Below are 20,487 nucleotides of genomic sequence, written 5' to 3'. Positions count from 1 at the left end.
AAAAGTAAATGAACTAGATTTACTGAACGATGCTGTATTTTCAGAGTGTTTTTGAAATCAAAGTGTCAGTCTGATAATTTAAACCTCCTAATACTGGAAATATAACTCCCAAATAAAATTTAGTTGTCTCTGGTTCTTCTTTTCCGTGTTGGCATTCCCTCTGAACAAGTTTGCTAACACTGCTTATTTCAATATTAAGGACACAGCACTAGTTTTAGTCAATTTGAGCACTTCAACAGAAGTTGTGCTGAACATAAAAGCCCTCAGTTTTCTCTCCACAGTTTAGAAATGTTGGTGACTTATTACATGGTTTCCCCTATCTTGTATCTGTTCTTTATCCAGTGGTGTTGCTTGTGAAATCCAGATAATCCAATACTGTAAAATGGTTGGAAAAGAACTGAAAAGCCAGTTATTTTCAGCTTCAGGGAAAAACCCCTGGCAACAGTATCTTTGAGTAAATTATCTTAACATCAAAGAATTCAACTGCATGGAAGCTGCTACATACCTGGTAATGCATTAGTATGTGCATGATGTAATCATATATTTCTCCAGCAAGTCGGTTTTCTGGTCTCCAGGGAATAATAACAAACTGAATTCCCAGTAAGGGCACCAAGATTAAAGTAGCTCTGACAGCTTTCATATACATGTTGGACTCAGCACGGTGGGTATCTCTCAGCTTTGTCACCAAAACTCGAACAATGTTCAGCAAAAAGAAAAAATTGACCTGCAAAAACAAAGCTATTGTATGTAAAATAAAAATAAAAAGCACATAAATGGTAGTAAACTGTAGCTTTCTAGCTTTATTGTATCTTATAATGGGCAGTTCCTTGGCAGTTAGGTCTTGGAAAATACCTTGAATATTTTCAGGAAAGATCTGTTAAGCATCTCTACATGCTTTGGAGCCTGCATGGATTCTTCAGGCAGGCAGGGGTTAGTTCTAGGATGCAATGGATGTTTTGACACTGATGTGGGCAGATTCAGGGAACACTAAGTATAATTTTTTCATTGGAAGTTTAAATGGGGTGGACAAAATTTTCCCTAGAAAGAACTATATCTCCGTCCTGAGTCTGACAGTTGCCAAGCTATCTTGCCAGGTGAAATTAACTCCAGCATGTCTCCAGGCACATGAGACCTATGTGAGCCCACATATTCCCTAGGGAATATGCTCCATGGACTTCAGGCTTGTCTGTGGGCAGGGGTGTAAGGCTGTTCTTGAGGAAAACCTAGGTTATCTCTTGCCTCCACCAGACTGCAGGGACCCTGTGGTACTCTACCCACAGGGAACAGGTAACAATTGCTGTCTCAGGGCAGAAAACTTTGCCTCTGATCCTTATGATCAGTGATACCAAATAGTTCAGCATCTCCTCTCCTCAGTTATTTCTGGAAATCTGATCTCAGCATAGAGTGACCTGCCCTTGACCCTGGCTTCACAGAGAGCTCCTTGTGGGATGTGCTGAGAGCCTGCAGGAGGAGGGAGGGCAGACCCAGGCTGGTAATGAGCTCAGAGGTTACCCTGTGGACATCCCTGGATCACGGACCCCTTGGTCTCCAGTGTACCCAGATCACTCTTTTCCACTCTGCTACAGTAAAATCAGGCACTGACACTTTGGAACTTTAATGTACTTATTTTCTTTTTCCTGCCAATTTTTTTGAAATAAGTATGTAAGTGTATAACTTCCATAGGTATTTCAAAAGCTCAAATTATATATATATATATATATATATATATATGCACACCAGAAATTTCAGTTGAATTTTTTCAGAACAATGGATTAGCAAGCTCTGATAGAATATTTCATCACTTCTAAACTACACTGGGATACCTTTCAACTGTTTTACATTTGTGCTCTACTAGAAAAGAGGAATATTAAATTACTTCTGAGGTCCCAGTCAACATTAAATCTAAACCTTATTCTCCATCCTATTCCGACTTCACTCACTCTGCTTAACCTTCACTTTTAGATTTTCTGAAAGAAACTGTGAAAATCTAGGTAAGACTTCACAAAATTAAAAACCCTCAGCTCTTCTGAATAAGCCTGCCACTATGGGATTTTTTGGAGCAAATCAAGCAGGACATACTGTAGACATTGACATCTTCATCAGAAAAATAAGACTGGAAATGACATAAGCACAATACAGAAATAATAATGTCTTATTTTGAAAACAGCTGAAGATTGCTCTTTTTCCATAATAGTTGCTTCTTTTTTATTTGTGGCCAAGATGTACAGACTGGGATCACAATGACAAAAACAAAGGTTAAATGGCCTCTCTCAGATGGTAATTTGCATTACAATAGCAGATACAGTCAAGATTGAACCAATAAACCTAAAATAACTGTGATTCTTTGGGACCAACAGACTACCTATAAGGCAGGGAAGGATGGGTTATTTCATATAGCTGAAGTTAAAGATTGCTTCTCCAGAAAGGGTAGAAAGATTTTTTTATTTTTTTCAGCTATTATATGCAAAGTTGTTTATTCAAAGCTTTCCAAGTACTTACTGTTCTATTGTTTGATCTCTGAGGCAATATTGCAGGTATGTCCATGCTGGCGTTTGCAAGTAAGAGGTAGATAAAAAGATGAAAGTGCATCTTGGGTGACACAATGAGATGAGCTTGAGGCTTGCATTGAGTAAAACCCTTTCTGCATCTGCCAGGAAGGTCAGGGTTACCCTGCCCAACTGCACAACTGGCATACCAAATGTTACATGTATGCACATTGCCAAGCTGTGCTTTGAATCTTGTCCTCCTACTCAAACAGCCCAGTCTGAGTTCTTTCCCTGGACTCTTTTAGCTCCCTACCTTTGGAACAAACTCAGTGACCTGAAGAACCCATGCTGAGCAACCAGCTCACTCCAGCTAAGGCACAGTTAAATGATTGATGTCACATAAATGCAGTGTATTCATCTCAAGTCTCACAGGAAAAAAGTGTTGTGAGCCTGTCCTTTGTTACACTGAGTAGAGAAAACCTCTAGTTACTTCTGGGTTTTGACCAAAAAACTTATAGTACAGAAGCTTCTATTTTGTTTGGATTAGCAGCATTTCTAAAATATTATACTGTTGATAGCAAACAACATTCTTACCAATAAAGCTGCCATTACAGGTCCATGAACAATATAAAGCAAGTGTGTGTCAACACTCATCCAGCAGCTGGAGGAGAAATACAGCATTAATATTCGTTATTAACTTGAATAAAATTTGCTGTACAGTTAAAGAAAGGTAAGTTCATTCAAAAACAGATATGCTACTCACTTGTCATTGAAGTATCTGGCTCTTGCAGCTGCATGAATGGATGCTGGCACTAAAGGGAACCCTGAAATGATTAAAGTTATAGATCAGTCTTGATATTTGTTTGGCCTGAATTTCATGTGTGCCACACATAAAGAAGTCTGTTGTTCACAAAACATATGGATGTGAAATCACATCTTTCAGGAAAGAACTTATTCCATCACACCCAGATCCTGGCAACACCTCAACGGTGAGGTGCAAAAGGGATTAACATCAAGGCAGGCCAAAAAGAGAAGCAAAATCCACAGACCATGCTCTCCTGGGGTGTCTCAAAGCTGCTGCTAGGCTCCCCTGCACTGCTGTGACTTTTGCAGGGAAGGGTGTGAGCAGGGAGTGTGGGAAGGATGTGGGGATCATTCTGTTCTCAGAGGAGTCTTCCCTCAGGAAACCAGGGACACTTGTTAAAATCATGTAAATAACTGTTGAGCAAGAGAGAGGCACATTGACTTGCATGCCAGGTTATGGAGCAATATGAAACAGAGGGAAGAGTTTCTCTTTTGGAGCCAATGGCATGAGAAAGTGTTTGGACCCAGGAGGTTTTCTGGGGATGGGAATTTGTGATATGTTCTGTAGGTTCTCAGCATCTGTGCAGCCAAGACCACTCCATGCAGCTTTATCTCAACAGGGAGAAGAGCTGTGAATACCATAAATCCACATATCCTGACTTATTTGTGACACCTCAAAGGAGGCTTTGACGGGGAGCTGATGGGAACAAATTTGCACTGGGCTTGGCAACATGCCATGCTTAACAGAACAGAAAGCTCCAGTTCTTATTTCCAGCCTGACACTGAGAGTGGCAGTCTGGTCCACTCCTTTTCACTTCCCTTCAGCTTGCTGAAATGCCATATCCCTTCCCAATAGGCTAGAAACTTGGAACTGGGGAGTCTGCACCATGGTGCTGACCTATTTGTACAGCTTTCACAATGCTGGACATGATCTGCTGCCTTGCCTGTCCTGTGCAGAGCTTGGCACACACCTTTGGTGCTACTGCTGCCTGTTCTCTATGAACCACTGACCTTTCTACTGAGCTTTGGATATTCTACAATTATAAATTAAAATGTGTGAAAATATCCTATTGATACCATGATTAATCATGGAGGGATTAAAAGAACATATCTCCTGTTTTTTCACACATTAGTGGTTTCATAAAAATATTTAGAAGAGATGGAGGATCCTTAGCCATATTGTGGGGAGTGAGAACAAGGTCCAAAGATACATAAATAGGACTCTTATGTTTTCAGGCATCTTTAAGCAATAGCTTTTACTCTACTGCTAAAAAAAGACAGTTCTTATTGCAATTTACCTTGGGAGGACAATGCAGCTGTGGGAGAACAAACTTGATTGTCTTCTCCTTTATATGCTTTTAGAAAGTGATTCCTAGGCCTCTGGCTGCAGAATTACCTTTTTGGATGATGATCCACAATAAAACAACAAAAAGGTCATAATAAAAAGAAAGGAGTTTATAACCTCAGGGTAAGCTCATGGGATTGACAGCTTGAGAAAATAGTTTGATTGGGAAATGGAGCAAGACTGGGCCAGTTTTGTTGGAAGATTGAAATGCAATTTTTAAGGGGCCTTTCTGTAATAGCAAAAAACTTCTTCAGCTGAAAACTGTGGCCTGGAGTATTGCAAGTAGAACATGCCATATGATGTAAAAAGAGTTTTTTTCTTCTGCTAAATGCATTAACCTAGGATATTTGGCTCAACAAACTCAAAAGCAAATCCCAAGAATGCAGTGGAAAGTCTTCATTAGCTAGTTACAGGCTAAGAAGCTCATGACTCTCTGAAGCTCAGATTTCTAGCTGCAGGCTGGATGGTCTCTTCTAGGGCTGGGTGTTGCCTTTGTAAAGGGCCAGAAAAGCAGTGAGCATCAAGGACTGTGAGGTCATGGTTACATGTATCAGTCCCACCAGCACATGGTGAGCAGTGAATAAGCAGAGCAGGTGCCCAGCCATCCCAAGGACAGATGTGACATATCCCTTTAGGTCATGCCAGGTCTTTTACAGCACAAACTGGCAATTAGGTCAGTGCTCCCTTTTCACTTTCATGTGAGTGAAGCCTCCTGAAGCAGCCAGAGTGAACTGTACTGTTGCACACAGTTACTACTGTTTCCTTGTCCTGCCTAATGGTGATTTCCTGACCTGGTGAAACAATAACAATGAAGAAACGACATTCTCAGCAGCGGTTCCCAGACAAGGGGTCAGCTGATGGCATCAGCCTTGAAATACATCTGCCCGTGCCAGGATTCATTCAATCACCTCAGACCTTTTGTACATGTTTTTATATTAGCTCAGATTTATATTTTTCTTCTAAAGCTATTTTATAAATACCATTCGTGGTTTTTCCAAATAAAGTAAGCCAGATCTTCTTGCATAGAGATTAACAATAGCAATGACTAATGAGTAACTTCATTTTGGACATTTACCTTTATCTTCTGAATTACAATTCAGAGCACAGCCTACTCTGGTTCCTCTGTACTGCATTTTGGAGAAACATGTCTCTGTCCATTGATTAACATAGATGGATGTTTAAAGTTAGTCTGGGTTACCACTCCTTCTGGAATCAGTGGAATTACAATGATTCATACAAAATTATCAGATTTTCATAATCAGACCATTTTGCTAATAATAATATTAATAATATTTCTACTTTAGTTAGGAAGTGCTAATTATCACCTCAAATGCTGATGTGTGTCTTATTGAGTAACTTCGCTGAATTCCCCACTGTGCTACTGGTGCCATTCTCAGCACTACTACAGCTGGTTAATTAGCTTTCATCGCAGGCTGGGTGTCACAGGTACATTAAATTGAATTGCCCAAATTCAATGTCACTTGAAAAAAAAATGGATGCAAGGATGTGGTCTATACCATATTTCTCTTTCATATTCGGGTATGGAGTGATACTATTTCGGGAAGCCTTGTTCTGTGAGACATGAAAAAGCTTTGTCTGGAAGCAAGTATTTAAAATTACTCGTCACATTGGGTTGCTGTTTCATAGCCCTATGAGACTTTTAATATTGAAATATTCTAAACTAGTAGATTTTTGTAATAGCACAACTGCTTTCTCCAAGAGGACTCAGCTATTTGGATTGGCAAGGTGCAGAAACTCTAGCTTGATTTAGGGTTCTTCAGGAAGGTTGTCTTCATTTAATGTTTCATATACTTAATTTAATGTTCATTTAATGTTTCATTTAATGTTTCATACACTTAAAATTCCAAAAGCATTACAAGTACATCTCTTCTTAGAAAAGATGCCATTCTCATAAAAAGAAAGAGTGCATGCTGGAGTTCTCATTAAGAAAAACCCAACAAACAAACAAGAAACTCCAAAGGCAAATTATTACATGCCTGAAGACTGCTATCTGACACTACAAAATATATAAACTAGAAAATCATGTTAATTTTCTTTGTATCTAATGTAGCTATCCGGAGAGTACTAAGCCTTTTATTGTAAGAGGAAAGTAAATAACTAGACTTTAAAATGAAAATCCAGATAGGGGATAACTTTGCTGTTATTGCCTATTTAGGATCAAATAGTGGATGCCTAACTTGTGTTTGAAGATAGTGTTTTAAATTTCTGCAGAACATATAGAACTGGGTAATTTTCCTCTGATCTAATTACCTAGTTATCTAATTATCCATTAATCTAGTCTTTAAAAGTCCTAATTTTTATTTGTTTAAGCAATAGGGCTATTTTTCTATTTTCCTGCTGTAAATGAAATAATGTTGAGAAAGTACAACTTCATCAAAGAGGATGGCAGATATAGAATAAATTGTGTCTGCTTCAGACAGGATTGCAGGAACAACCCTGTGTACAGTGGGACAATGGGTACAGGTCCATTATTTGCTGCTTTGCTGCACCAGTGCTTTCAAGATAAAGGAGCTATCTTACCAGAAATTGGAATGAGGGCAGAGATTCATGGCTGCCAAATTGGAGAAAAAACCTCTCAGTATTGATTTTCTGCCAACACTGATGTGGACTGGGTTTTAAATAGTGATTTAAATGTAAAAGATTCATTGTAATATATTGATTATATTTATGTGGTCTTTTATTGAAACAGGTAGTCCAAAGGAAAAATATCTGCTGTTACCCATTAAAAAGGCAAGGGGTTCCTTAATGAAAAGAGAAGAGATTGCATATTTGAAGATGAAGAACCAGACCTAGTCATGGTTCTTCGAGCAGTATGAATGTGACCACATGCTGTTGGACAAAACCAGTCCTGACAGCAAAGCCATTATCTACAAGTAGGTAAAATCATTTTTTTTCCTGTAAAACAACATGTGCCAAGATATATCTGATACTGTTTCACTTCCAGAGAAATTCTGGTTCCTCTTTGTATGCTGCATATTGCTTCATTTGGTGAGACACAGATACTGATTTTTCCTCTTGATTCCATGAAAATTATACTTTATAGGTACAGTCACACATTCATGTTTTTGCATATATGTGACAGAAATAAACAACTTTTCTTTGAGAAAAGATATAGACTTGAGTAGAAATATATTTTCTCCCTAGCTTTTCTTAACAGAGCTTAAGCATTTTTTTCTGCAAATCCCAAGATGAAGCAAATAAAAATACTTTTTTTTTGTGCTGTTTTTTTAAAGTTTCTAAGTCCATGTAACTATATATGCTCAAATCAAGGGTCCAAGAACTTGGTCTTAAGCTATGAGCTAATGATATTAACTAGATCATAAGTGATACATAAGTACTAGAAGAATTAAAAATATCTGAGTGCACTGACTATCCTGCTACAAATGGTAACATACATACCCCAGCCCAAGAGGTAATACCAGTGCAAACGCTGCTCTTCAGCAAACACTGCCACCACGATCAGCGTGTGGAGATAAATGCCTTCGCAGAGCATCCAGAAGTAGTTGCAACCCAGCATGTACTGATGGAAGAATTGCAGCACTTTGCAGCTTACCTGTTAGATAAATGAGAGAAAGTCACACACTTGACCAGCATTTTGCATTTAAGTAGGCAAAGACAAATGCTGCTAGGCTATAAGGAAACAAAGGGGAGCAAAAATTCCCATCTCTTTGTGTTTTTTGGTGAGTTTTTTTCATCATCTATCAGTGAGAAGGATTTCAAACTTTAATAAATAAGATGAACTAAATGAATTAAATTGAATTGAATTGAATTGAATTGAATTAAATTAAATTAAAATTAGCCTGGACAAAAAGAGATTCAGGAAAAAGTTTTTTGGAAAAAGAGTGGCAAAGTTCTGGAATGGCTTGCCCAGGGATGTGGTGGAGTCGCTGTCCCCAGATGTGTTTAAAAAAAGACTGGATTTGTCCCTCAGTGCTATAGTTTAGTTGAGGTGTTAGGGCATGGGTTGGACTTGATGATTTTGAAGGTCTCTTCCAATCTAGAGATTTTGTGATTCTATAAATTAAATTAAGTAAAAGCCCACACAAAGTAGAAGAAAATTTCAGTAACAGCACTACAAAAAGTACAAAAAAATATTTCCTTCAAAACTCAGTATGGTTTTTTTTAGAACTGAAGCAAACAACTTGTTCTAGAGGTCAAAGGAGGGCTGTGGAAAAGACAGTAACATTGAGCTCCAATTTGGATTACTTCCTTTTGATAAAATTTTTCTAAGTTTTTTCACATCTTTCTTCTAAGCCAAAGTCATTTACGCTTTAAACAGCCACCAGCTCTGAATCCCTTTGGAATGTGCAAGTTTTTGTGGCAGCAGAGATTCTTTTTGTAGGGTACCAGGAATACTGTCTTTACTTCTTTGCAAGGTGACAGCTTTGCTCTATTTTGATGAAATAACAAATTGACATGTGGAGCTGAATGGAGCTGGTGAAGCAGTTCCCTTGCATGGTTCAGACAAGGTTGCAGACAGACCTTGACAAGGGATTGTGGCTACACATTTCTGGGAAGCAGTGGGCAGATGGTGGAGGGAACCATGTTGTGTCCACTACTGGAGTGCCAGCTGGTGAGGGACGATGCTGCTCCTCTTCTGAATGTGTCTCATGTCCATTTGCTTTCTTAGAGAGGGCAGTGAGGTCCTTCACCTGAACTTCCTTGTCACCACAACCCAGGAGGACCAGGAGGAGTGGTTAGGCATTGCTGTTCTGGCAGACACACACTGCTTCTGGGGAGCACCACATGCTACCTGGAAATCTGAGGTCATAGCAGTGATAGCAAAGTAATAGTCCCCATCTGTTGCCACAGGAGAATACTTCTTTCCCTTAACTTCTGTAGATATTTTCTAAGCTGACTACCTGGGCTGTACAAGATGTCATTAGGACTCGTCTCTTTCAAGAGACAGTTTTGCAGTTCAGCAGAGGGGGGAACTGCATGTTTTGCATTTGTCTGGACTGCCCCTCTGGATCAGAAAATCTTCTCAGTCATCCAGTCCATCACCTTCTGTTCCCAATTCCCAATTGCCTATACATGTGTATTTAGTTCTGTTTCAATATTTGCTGTGCAGGTTGGTATTCATGAAAATATAGGTTTATTGATAGGTAAGGAAATAGGATTCTGACAAGATTAGTGAGAAGAACTGTTTTTTATTCTCTGGTAATTCATGTTTTCTTCTCACCATGCAGGACAGAACAGACTGTTACATCTTTTTTCCACACTGTGGCTGAGCAGTTCTTAAAAGTGTTTCCAAAATGACTGTATACTGAACCCAGCCCAGCCCAACCAACCACCACTACCACCACCACCAAAACAAATAAGTGAAGATGTATTTGCTTCTTTTTTGTGGGCAAAACTGTTCATTAAGGCTCTTATAGAATTCCTGGACTCTTTTTCACAGGTTTGGGTCAATATGTTTATTGCCTTGTTTCCTAGCCCAGACTCAATGCAGCCTCCTAGCTGGTGGCTTACCTTTGTCCCTTCTCCTCTTATTGATAACCCATCCCTACAAGGGCTGCCTTGTCTGACAGGCACTTGCCTCAGTCTGCACACGGGTTCAGGTGCCCTCCCTGGCATCAGCCAGCCACCCTGGCCTCTAAAACGCAAGCAAACTTCCTGAGCCATCACAGCAGTTCTGAGGTTTGGGCTGGGCCAGCACTGTGTCCTCTTGTGGAGGAGCTGCAGGTCAGAGGGGCCACCTAAGAGCTCAAGGCATCGTTTTCCTGATGGCTTTAGTGGGAGTGACTCAGGCTGCCTGCATGGTGCACGTGGGCTGGTCCTGCTCTTGCCAGGGCCAAATTGTCCCAGTGTTCCATCCAGTCACCTGGGCTCTAGGAACAGCTAGAGGAGGAACTGAGCACAGATGGTGAGTTCTGCAGTAAAATCCATGATACTTCTCAAATCTGTCATTTTGACTTAATTCTTTCCCTGTTTCATACTGCCCACCTGAAAGGATGGTGGCTGTGGAGGATCCTTGCTCCTCTTTGCCTCTTGTCTGTATGCACTGCTCACCAGCCCTCTGAGCACAGACTGACAGGACACACCTTCCACCAGAACCAAGTCAGTATTTGCTGGAACTTGTTTCTGTAGCTCAAACAAATGCACACATAGAAAAAACATTCCCTAACAGCTGTAGAGCTCCTTTTGCTTCATTTCCCAACATCTCCTTCTTTTGTGTATCCTCTATTTGAACTATGACTTGTAGCTTCAAAAATGAAATCTTTTACTTATCCTTTAGAGCAATGGACATGCAGATAACACAACGACTCTTGAGGAACTTAGTAACTTCTGATTTAATAAGTTAGAGAAGTAAGAAAACCCTTGGCAAAGCATAAAGGGTTATTATGACTAGTGCTTTCGTACACATCACATTAATTTGAGAATTTATGTGAAGAACTTATCATAAGGAGTTTAAACACAACAGTGCATTGAGATAGGATGTTAAATTCATTTTATTCAAAAGGAAACAAAAATCAGTCTGCTTTGGATGAGGCAATAAATTCAATGTATTTCAGCTATGGCTAAGTGATGCAAAGGAAATATTTCCCTACAATAAGTAAAACAGTTTTTCTTTGTTCAGAGCAAGTAAAAGAGATTTTTCAGTAAAAGAGAACCTTTTACTGATAAGAATAGGATTAGTAAAAATAAAATATGACAAATGTAACAATCACCTTGGTGTATATTAATCTTAATTGAGAAAATAGCAAAAATAGTAAGTTTTATATAGTGTTTATTTTTACAGAAACAAGTAAAATAAAACTGCAAGATGATACAGAAGCAAATTTTCCACCAGCTTGATAACTGATTGTTTTCTTTACTGTAATTTATAAATCTTTACTATAATCTATAAAGACTGATATCTATAATTTATAAAGACTGATATTTTTGACGTAAGGGTGGTGAGACACTTGAACAGGTTGACCAGAAGGGTTGTAAAGCTCCTATACCAAGACCACATTGAGTGGGGCTCTAAGCAACCTGGTCTAAAGGAAGGTGTCTCTGCCCATGGCAGGGATGTTGGAATTAGATGATATTTACAGTTCCTTCCAACCAAACCATTCCAAGATCTAGGATTTTATGCCTGCTAACTTTGAGATAAAAACATGTGCAGGAAATTCATTTTCTGCCAAAGACAAAAGTTGTTGTAGGTTCTTTGAGGCAGAGACTCTGTCCTTGTTGTGTCTTGTGCAATATTCAGCACAGTGAAATCCAGGAAAGGATCATTGCAGGAGCTTCACACTCTGAAGGGGAATTTAAAGTCATGAGCTTTTCAGTCTGCAGGTGTGCAGGTGACTGAAGCTAGTGAGTTCTAATTAATGAGCAGCACAGGGTCCTTTCTAGTGCAGCCCCATGACTGTTGCTCAGGTTGGTCTCCTGAACAAAGGAATAAACAAATACTCCACTTTTTGACAGCCTGGAAAAAGACAGGACTGTCCTGCACTGTCCTGTTGATGGCTATAGCAAGGGGAAGTGTGAAAAAATTATCAGGAAAAAATTACCAGCCCTCAAAGTCAGGTAACCACCTAAAAAAGCATCTATTTTTGTGCTTCTGGTAGGATGACCAAGAATGACCCTCTTTTGGTTGAATACAGTGTGGAAATAAACTCAATCTGTGAGCAAGGAGGCTGCCTCTGGCTATGTTTGCATTGCATTGATGGGCACAGAGACAAAGATTCTCTACAGATCTGCAGGACAGCACCCAAAGAATAAAAGGTCCCTTATTGCTGATTCTCCTTCCTCATAAAAGCAAACTCCAATGACTGCAATGAGCGTGGCCTAATTACTCTGGGGCAAAAGGGGTCAACAGTAATACAGTCTGTCCTACCTCTCACTTGCAAATCTCTCAGAGAGTTATGGAAATCTTGTAAACACCACATCTACAGTATGCAACAAAAGTACTTCAAAAGGATTCTGGAACATTTCCCAGAGGAGAAAGAAATCAATTTACTCTCCTTTTACAAGAAAGATATAGAAATGGTGTCTATGATGTTTTGCAGGGTATACTGGCATGTAATAAATACTTTTAATGTTCCAGTCCTGCCAAAGGAATCCCAAAGGATCATCTGCCTATGCAAGACCTTGCAATTGCACAATAATGTAATTGGCATAGTGCTCTCCTCAGCTAATCCAGCAGGTTCTCATCACATGTGCTTGTAATTTCTCTGTTAAGGCTCTCCTTGGTTATTGGTTAATAGCTTATGGACAGAAAACTGCACCATTAACTGCAGCACTTACCCTCACTGGGGCAAGTCAAGTAAAAATTCTTGAACTGCATAAACCCCCAAACTCCACTTTCAATTATAATAACAAAATCTAATATGAAATAAACCTGCTAGTTTTTGAGGAAGGTTGTGCTAGTAATTCAGTCAGAGCACAAGGCTTGACTCTGTTTTGGCACAGTAAAGTCATCCAGATTCCTGTGTGTGCCCATTCCTGCACTGCTTTCCTGGGTAAAGGAACTCAAGGGGGCAGGCTGGGAGGTCTGTATTTTACATCAGTCCTTGTCAACTCCAGAGATCCTGCCCTGTGGAAAGCAAGTGTGGGAAAGCCCTTTAGTGTGCATATGGAAATGTCTCTTCTCCAAAGCTCGCTATCCATTGAAATGCCCCCCACCAACATTTCAAATAAATTGCTGATAACAGCCCAGCCAAGGTTATCCATGTTAAAACAAGCCAGCTATATGAGCCTTCACTACAGCTGTACACTTCTTTGTTTAAAGGGAAATAAATATATTTGACCTTACTAACTTAGTTCCTCTGGGAAACCTCCCCAGTGCATGGCAGCAAAGGACCCTCCTCGAAGAGATTACAGCTTGCCATGGAAGCCAGATAGGATTTATTCAAATTGAGTTTGAAGGCAATACAATATGTTCTCAAACATTCTAAACTTATAATTTTAAAGGAGCAGCTTCAAGTTTGATTACTTCTCTGCTTTAAAATATTGTATGTTTTTTTTCTGACTATTAGAACACTATTCTGTGAAAATATTCTTAAATTCCAGGTATCCATATGTTACACAAATAAGCAATAAAAGTTTTTTTCCAAAGCAAGACTGTGCTAAGTGTTGTAGCTGTAAATCACTGGCTATCAGAACATCACACCATTATACAATGTATCTGCAATGATTCACCATTAAACTGTGTTCCAGTCAGAAACCTGGCATACTGGGGTTTGGAAGGAGATTAACTCTTTAATATACTTTTTAACCATTTACAGAATGAAATATACATAGTTCTCAGAGGGCTACCAGGTTTTGTGTTAAAAGACAGGAAAATATGAAATTAAGCAACAGGGAATATTGGTAACAGCATGTGTATCCATGTCTATGCTGTAGCAAAGCAGCCAGCCCAGATTAACACATTCTGGACAGGAATTAATAAGGCTACATCTGCACTTCTCTGAGTCCTGGCTGTGGTAGCAATAGTTCTCCCTGGACTGCAGCTTTGAGCTCTGCAGGGCAGAGGGGCTCTCACTGCACAACTGGCCCTGTCTCAGTGTGCAGTGGCCACTGGCTCCTCACCTGCAGGATGGCAAGTGTGACACAGGGCGTGAGGCGAGGCAAAACAGCCTCACCATTCCTAAGGGGTTTTATCAGCTTGGTTTCTGAGTGGTGTTGCCAGAGAGAGGCAGCTTTTAAGGGAGCCATTGTAGGTATGATCCTGACTGATGGAGGAGAGCAGATAGGCCAGCAGAGAGGGAGAGAAAACAAGGGCAGGGCTGTGTAAAAAAATAGCACAAGACAGTGCAAACTGCTGTTCATTTGGAGAGGATCTGCTGCCACCTTCTCCCAGTGGAGGGAGGCAATCCCTGACAAAAAGGTTAAGAGCTCCTGCTATTCCAGGCAACTGTCATGGTAGACTTGACACCCGAGCAAGAGTGGCCAGGCACAGGATGACATGACAAGGTAGAGGTTACTCAAATTTGCATCCAGGCATAGCTGAGCTCTGGGCATTGAGCCCTGAGCCAGGGTAGTTTACATGGAGCATATCTAGCAGTCAAATACACCTACCTTATGTTTGAGGTGTAAGATCTAGACCTGCAAAAGAATTTCCTGGGGACTAGGTACTCTTTGATGACATGGATATATCCACTCATGATTCAGTTAAATGCTCCAGGAGTTTCCTAATGATACAACTGGGATTTGTGATATTAAATATAGACATCCAGTCTGTCTCTTCTGTAATCAAAACATAATGATAGAGATGATGGAGATTATAGTAAAAATTACCTCATCCTAAAGGATATATCTAAAATAAGCCAGATGGATGGTATCCTGAATGTAGGTTTGTCTATCTTTAGCATGGGGTGACTAGGTCAGCTGAACGTGTCTGCAAAACAGGTGTCCAAATGTAAGGCATGTCTGACCTTAAATGTTTATGAGTGTTTTAATTCTCTGGGTTTGCTCAGATGCTACTCCAGTGTCTTTCCTGGGGTGACCTGCTGCTAGATAGAGCTGCCAACCCTTCAAAGGATGTGGGGCCAAGGGAATGCCAGAAAATCCTGAAGTCAGTCAATTGGGTGTATGCAAGCATAAGCCACTCAGGGGTGAGATGGTGAGCAAAGAAGTTTGCTTATCCAAAAAACTGATCTATTATTGCCCAATAGCTCATTCTGTCAACTAAATCTAAAGGTCATGTGCATAACTAACCCAAGCCTCTTGATGGTTGACTCTTGCTGAAAGTCATTACTGGTCCTTCTTCCATACCCTTATTCCACATGTTTGGCTGTCATCTGTAAAGGCACTTTGATGTTTCATTTTTTTTTCTCTTCTGATTCAAGCTACTTCTGTTTGGTCTTAGATGCCTTCAAGAAATGCAGGGTAGCAGGGACATGGCTGAAAATGGGCAATACTGCTGGTGTGCACAGCACAGCAGTCATTGAAGGGCATGTCTGACTTCATGGTATAGATGTATAGGATGATGTAGTCCCTGGAGAGAAATGAGCACTCTGCATTTAATTCACTTTTCTTGTTTTAGCCACCAGCTTTAGAGCAAGGTAAATTGTCTTGGAATGAGACACAGCTGCCTCTACAGGAAGCACTGCCATTTAATCAGACAAATCCCAGCCAGGAAAATGGCTGTGGCAGCATGATATTGGGGGGAGTATTGTGTTTTGGAAACATTATGGTACTGCCCTTCTGAGGGGAATTATTTTTTTTAAGAATCCAATGTTTTGAAGGATTTTGAAAAATCTTTTTTGGCAATTCATACTCAAATTTCTCACATTTCACTTAGACCCTTTTAAAGGCATACTGCAAGGAAAACTTGGAGAGATGCCTTGAATGTTTCTAGATATAATTGATTTATATTCACAGAGAAATATCAACACCTAAGCTGCTTAAATGTTCTATGAGTGTGGGAGGCCTTGTGTAAAACAGAAGTCCATCAGGGTGCGACATGTCCATACAGTGTAACACAAAATCCATCAAAAGGCAACTGTTAGCATCTGCACTTGTTGATCTGACATTTAAGGAGTGTCTACTTGACATTTTTCTATGCCTGTGTTTTTAGGCACTAATGACATATTATCATCTGTTTAACTCTCAGTCTCTCAGACACATTGGAGACAGCGCAATTGACAGAAAGTTATGGTTGCCCAGGTACTATCCCAAATTTTTACATCATCTTCCCTTTGTCATCTCTCCCATCTCTTAGGAAGACCAAAAGCAAAAATGAAAAAAGCCTCAGAGAGACGTCTAAGTCAAACACAATTCCATACCGTGGAAGACAGCCTTTTGGAGACAGTGCAGATCTGAGGGTAAAGTAAGCACACCTTCCTTGGGCAGCAGTTCTGGAGACATGTCATGAATTTCAGCAAATCTGGAATGGATTCACTCGTTTTGAATAAAGAAAAAGCGTGTGCTTTGCAGTGTGTGCTTTGCTTCAACAGCCTCATGGCTGCAAATGGCCACTGTGGCTAAACAGAAGAACAACAGCAAGAACTGGGTTCCTGAGATTCTACTGATTTTGGGAACAACTATGCTGGGAGTGCTCACTTCTCACTGCCACAATGGCAGAGCATCAGGGTCCAAAGATGGTGCAGATGAATAATGACTAGACAGAATGGCAGGTTAAATCTGACTTTTCATAGATATTTACTTCTGAAGTTTGGACTTGTAGTGGGCATTTGAGTGCAGGTCTACCTCTCCTGAGCAGAAAAAATGCGGACAGAAAACCTGGGAATGAGCTCTGGGATTTGATGCCTTCAGCTTCTGGGCAAAAATGCATTTTGCATTACAAGGTTCTTTCTGGAAACACATTTCTGGAGGAAATGGCACTCAGGCTTCTAAATAAGAGCTCATACACAGGATCTGATAGAGTCGGAGTTATTTTGACATGAAAATTTTTGCATTGTGCTGCATGAAAGCTATCATCCCTCCCTTTCTTTGTGGATGAGGGCACAGATAGAGTAGGAATTTCCTTCCCCTGCCACCTCTGTGGTAACCCCTCTGCAGACACATAAAAATCAGGAACTGTGCTTGCTTGAACCTCGTGGGCTCAGCCACCACAGCTGTGAACCTCAGCAATGTGATATGGTGCTTTGTCCAATTCAGAAATTCTTCTTAGTGGGGACAGCTTCTCTCTAACTTTCAACATTCATGCCAAATCTTCCTGTTCTTGCTCTCATTCTATTGACTTCACAATTGCCCAGGCCCTGTGTCACCTCTTGGTGGCTAAACTGGCTGCTGAGGCTCCTATAAGTAATCTAATGGAAGGATGATGGAAGAAAATATGTACAAAGATAAAAGACTTCAGAGATGCTTTGACAGTGACAGAAAAGTTGTGGAAATCATCACATGAAAAAAAGAATAAAATTATTTAACAAGAATGGCACCTCCTGAAGCTCTACCCCAAATATAATACATGAAATAACTCAGAAGATTGAAGCGCCCCTTTCCTTTGTGGATATCGACCTTTGCGGATCTCGACCTTTGCTGTTTCCAGGGAAGTCTACTCCATGATGGGGACTGCTGGAACAACCAAGGAAAACGGGTCACAGAGAGCAGCAGTTTTGCCATTTGTCCTCACTGATATAATTTATGACCACCATGTTTGATAAAAATATGTTTTAAAACCCCCATGCTCTGCCAGGCTAGATCAGCAGGAAATTAAAGCAAGAAGAGGTGAGAAGATAACATTTGTATGGTAAAAAGTACCCAAATTGACACTCTTCCCAAAATGCTGCAGATCTCCTTTGATTTCTTGTCTTACATTGTCTCTCTATTCCTTTGGGAACAGGTGAATACCAGTACTGAAACCCCATAAATTACAGTAACTATTCTTTTACACTTGTCATCTGTCTACACAGATCAGTGTTTTATTTCTGTCCACCTAGCTCAGTGTTTTACAGTTTTGCTGTAATTGTGGTAGGGAGGAAAACCTAGCACAATTGGGCAGTTGTGGTTTTCACTTTAATTTGTTAATGGAACAATTATTTATAGTGTTCTGGTGTCCACAAGAAAGCTAGAATTTTTAGTATTGCTACTACCATGGGCTTGCTTCAAAACTTTAATGTTAGTGGTCACCAGACTTTGTGTTCTCTTGGTCTAACTAATAATGCTGAAATCAGTAAGATGCTTAGAAGACCTTAGTGCTTTGAAGGCTTGCTTGTTCCAGGAGATGGGTTTTGGGCAGTACAGATGACAAGTATCCCTTGTCATCCCACCTCATACCCACACTGTCATCAAGCTTAGTGAAATGCTTACAAAGAGAAAGGGACTATGGACTCCTGCCAGACACAAGAGTGCACGTTCCACCATCAGCTAGGGTGGTAAACTGGCTCAAGAGCTTTAAAATGTATCTACATCTACACAAGGAGGGAAAAACAGCCTCCATCCTCTCAGCCCTCATGTCCAAGGGCTGAGTTAGTTACAGATGCTGCCAGGAGGAAATGAATCGTGGTGCATGTAATTAAACAGGGATTGCTTTGGGTTCTTCCATCCCAGGTCTGCTACTGAACCCATATAAGAGGGTGTACAGATTGTTTACACATTAAGGCCTAAAGAAGCTGTGTGGCAATTAGATGGGCCTTGACTGTGAGATTGGAGTGTGCCTGCATGGTTGCTGTGTCCTTACTCTCTGACATAACATGGACAAGCATGACACCCCACACAGGGCTCCTAGGAAATTCCAGTGAAGCACTGGCCCTTGCTATGGCCTATACAAAACTGCAGTCAAAATATAAACTTTCACACCATATAATGACAGAAGAAAGGGTGAAACTACCACTTATAAGGTGAAAAGGCTACAGAAGAACCTGCAGAAGTAAGAGAAGAGATATCTCTACTAGAACGCAAAAGAGAAAAAAATACAGTAAGATCTCTAAAAGCCTTTGTGGAATAGGTTCTGATTACTGAGACTTTACTAATTTGTGACCAAACTTAGTGCCACCTAAAAGCATATTTATATGATGCCCATGGATCTGATTAATTGCTTAATTTCTCATTAGCAGAGCTTCAGGCATTAACTGTCACTTCCCTTTAGTCCCATCAGTACTGAGTATTAAAATTACTACTCTTGTGGAATACAGAGAATGAAAAATACAAATCTGATGTGTAAGACTATATTGAGAGATTTATCAGAAAGAGTTTTATTTCTATTTCTGGAGGTTTTAATGGAGTACATAATGTGCTGTCCATAGATCACCCTTCTACTATGAGTCAGTCTCATTTAGGAAGGTGATAGATGATATCTCTTCCTATGAATGCAGTTCCAGTAACAGCATAATTAATGCAGTTCCTAGTTCAGATAAAACAGTGAAAATTTTCAGTATATGTAAATCAGTGTTCATACACATGTCCTGTTTATTTTAATTTAAATGTCTTTGAGCCTTGCCCATTGTTTCTTCATTTCTTGTATGGCCACCTGGACTCAGATCCTTCTTTTCCATGGTTTCAGATCCAGATAAATCCGACAGAAAGAGAAACAGAGAGAGAGAAAATTGGATAACCAGAAAACATGAAGTAAATAAGCAAGTTAAGATTATTATAAAAGTTGCTTGACTTACCATTTTACCTGAGCAGAATGATCATCAAAGGATTTAACTCTTAGCAGCAATGTGAGTAAGGATGTGGTACAGACTCTCCTCATATAAATGATGCTTTGGATTGTCTCATGTTGTTTCTCCCTGGGTCACAGGGAGAGTGGGACTGTGTTTGAGTTAGGAAGGTATTTCCTTTCTTGCTCCTCCTGAATTTTGTCCTTGTTATTTAAGAGATTTCTTCTTTCAAAATTATATTAATTTGTTGAGGTCCTCATAAATTATGAATCACTGAAAGTATTTTCCCATGGCATTTCACATTTAAAATCTATTGTGAAACTTTAGGTAGGAAAAAAAAGGCAGGAACTGTTGGGGTGGAAACACATTTATTATTTTGCAGAATAAATACAAGCAACCTCATCTCAGTATATGGCTGCTACCTGAGTGGTATCCATAATTGCTTGAAATTCAATCTACACATTTCAGTATGTCTGTATACACGAAAGGTGAGAGCCATACATACATGAACCTGTGAAGCTCCAAAGATGTGCATGTAGAAAGTGGATAAGTGCAGCAAACTAGAGGAAGTCAGAAGCAGTAATCTTCAAATGGACTTATTAAAGCAAAGGGTGCAGTAGGAGTAGAAAAAACCCAAGCTGTAAAGCTGTCATTTGCTCTGTTAATAGGCATTAGCATAAAAATATTATAGGAATTTTTGTGGGTTTTTTTAGCATTGTAAACATAAATCCTCTAAGACTTCATACACTCATATAGAGATTTTCTGTAATTTCATTATATGTTAAAAATGTGCTCCTGTTGGGCGGCTTTGAACATATTAGCATGTCACCTTACC

General features: G+C 39.9%; 1 protein-coding gene across 6 annotated transcripts in view; it reads right to left on the bottom strand.

The window, feature by feature from the left end:
- Nucleotides 1-20,487, bottom strand: part of CALCR (calcitonin receptor) — a 154,441-nt gene that overhangs the window by 19,220 nt on the left and 114,734 nt on the right. For all 6 annotated transcript variants that reach the window (XM_021551731.3, XM_021551735.2, XM_031503834.2 and 3 more), the window contains 4 exons: nucleotides 8,056-8,209; nucleotides 3,250-3,310; nucleotides 3,081-3,147; nucleotides 506-724 (listed from right to left, as the gene is read on the bottom strand). In XM_021551731.3, the coding sequence (XP_021407406.1) occupies nucleotides 506-724; nucleotides 3,081-3,147; nucleotides 3,250-3,310; nucleotides 8,056-8,209 (501 nt within the window). The remainder of the gene's footprint in view (nucleotides 1-505; nucleotides 725-3,080; nucleotides 3,148-3,249; nucleotides 3,311-8,055; nucleotides 8,210-20,487) is intronic.

The sequence above is a fragment of the Lonchura striata genome, chromosome 1 (genome assembly GCF_046129695.1).
Source record: "Lonchura striata isolate bLonStr1 chromosome 1, bLonStr1.mat, whole genome shotgun sequence".
In the NCBI taxonomy this organism is placed as follows: Eukaryota; Metazoa; Chordata; class Aves; order Passeriformes; family Estrildidae; genus Lonchura; species Lonchura striata.
This window is presented reverse-complemented; position numbering and strand designations above follow the sequence as displayed.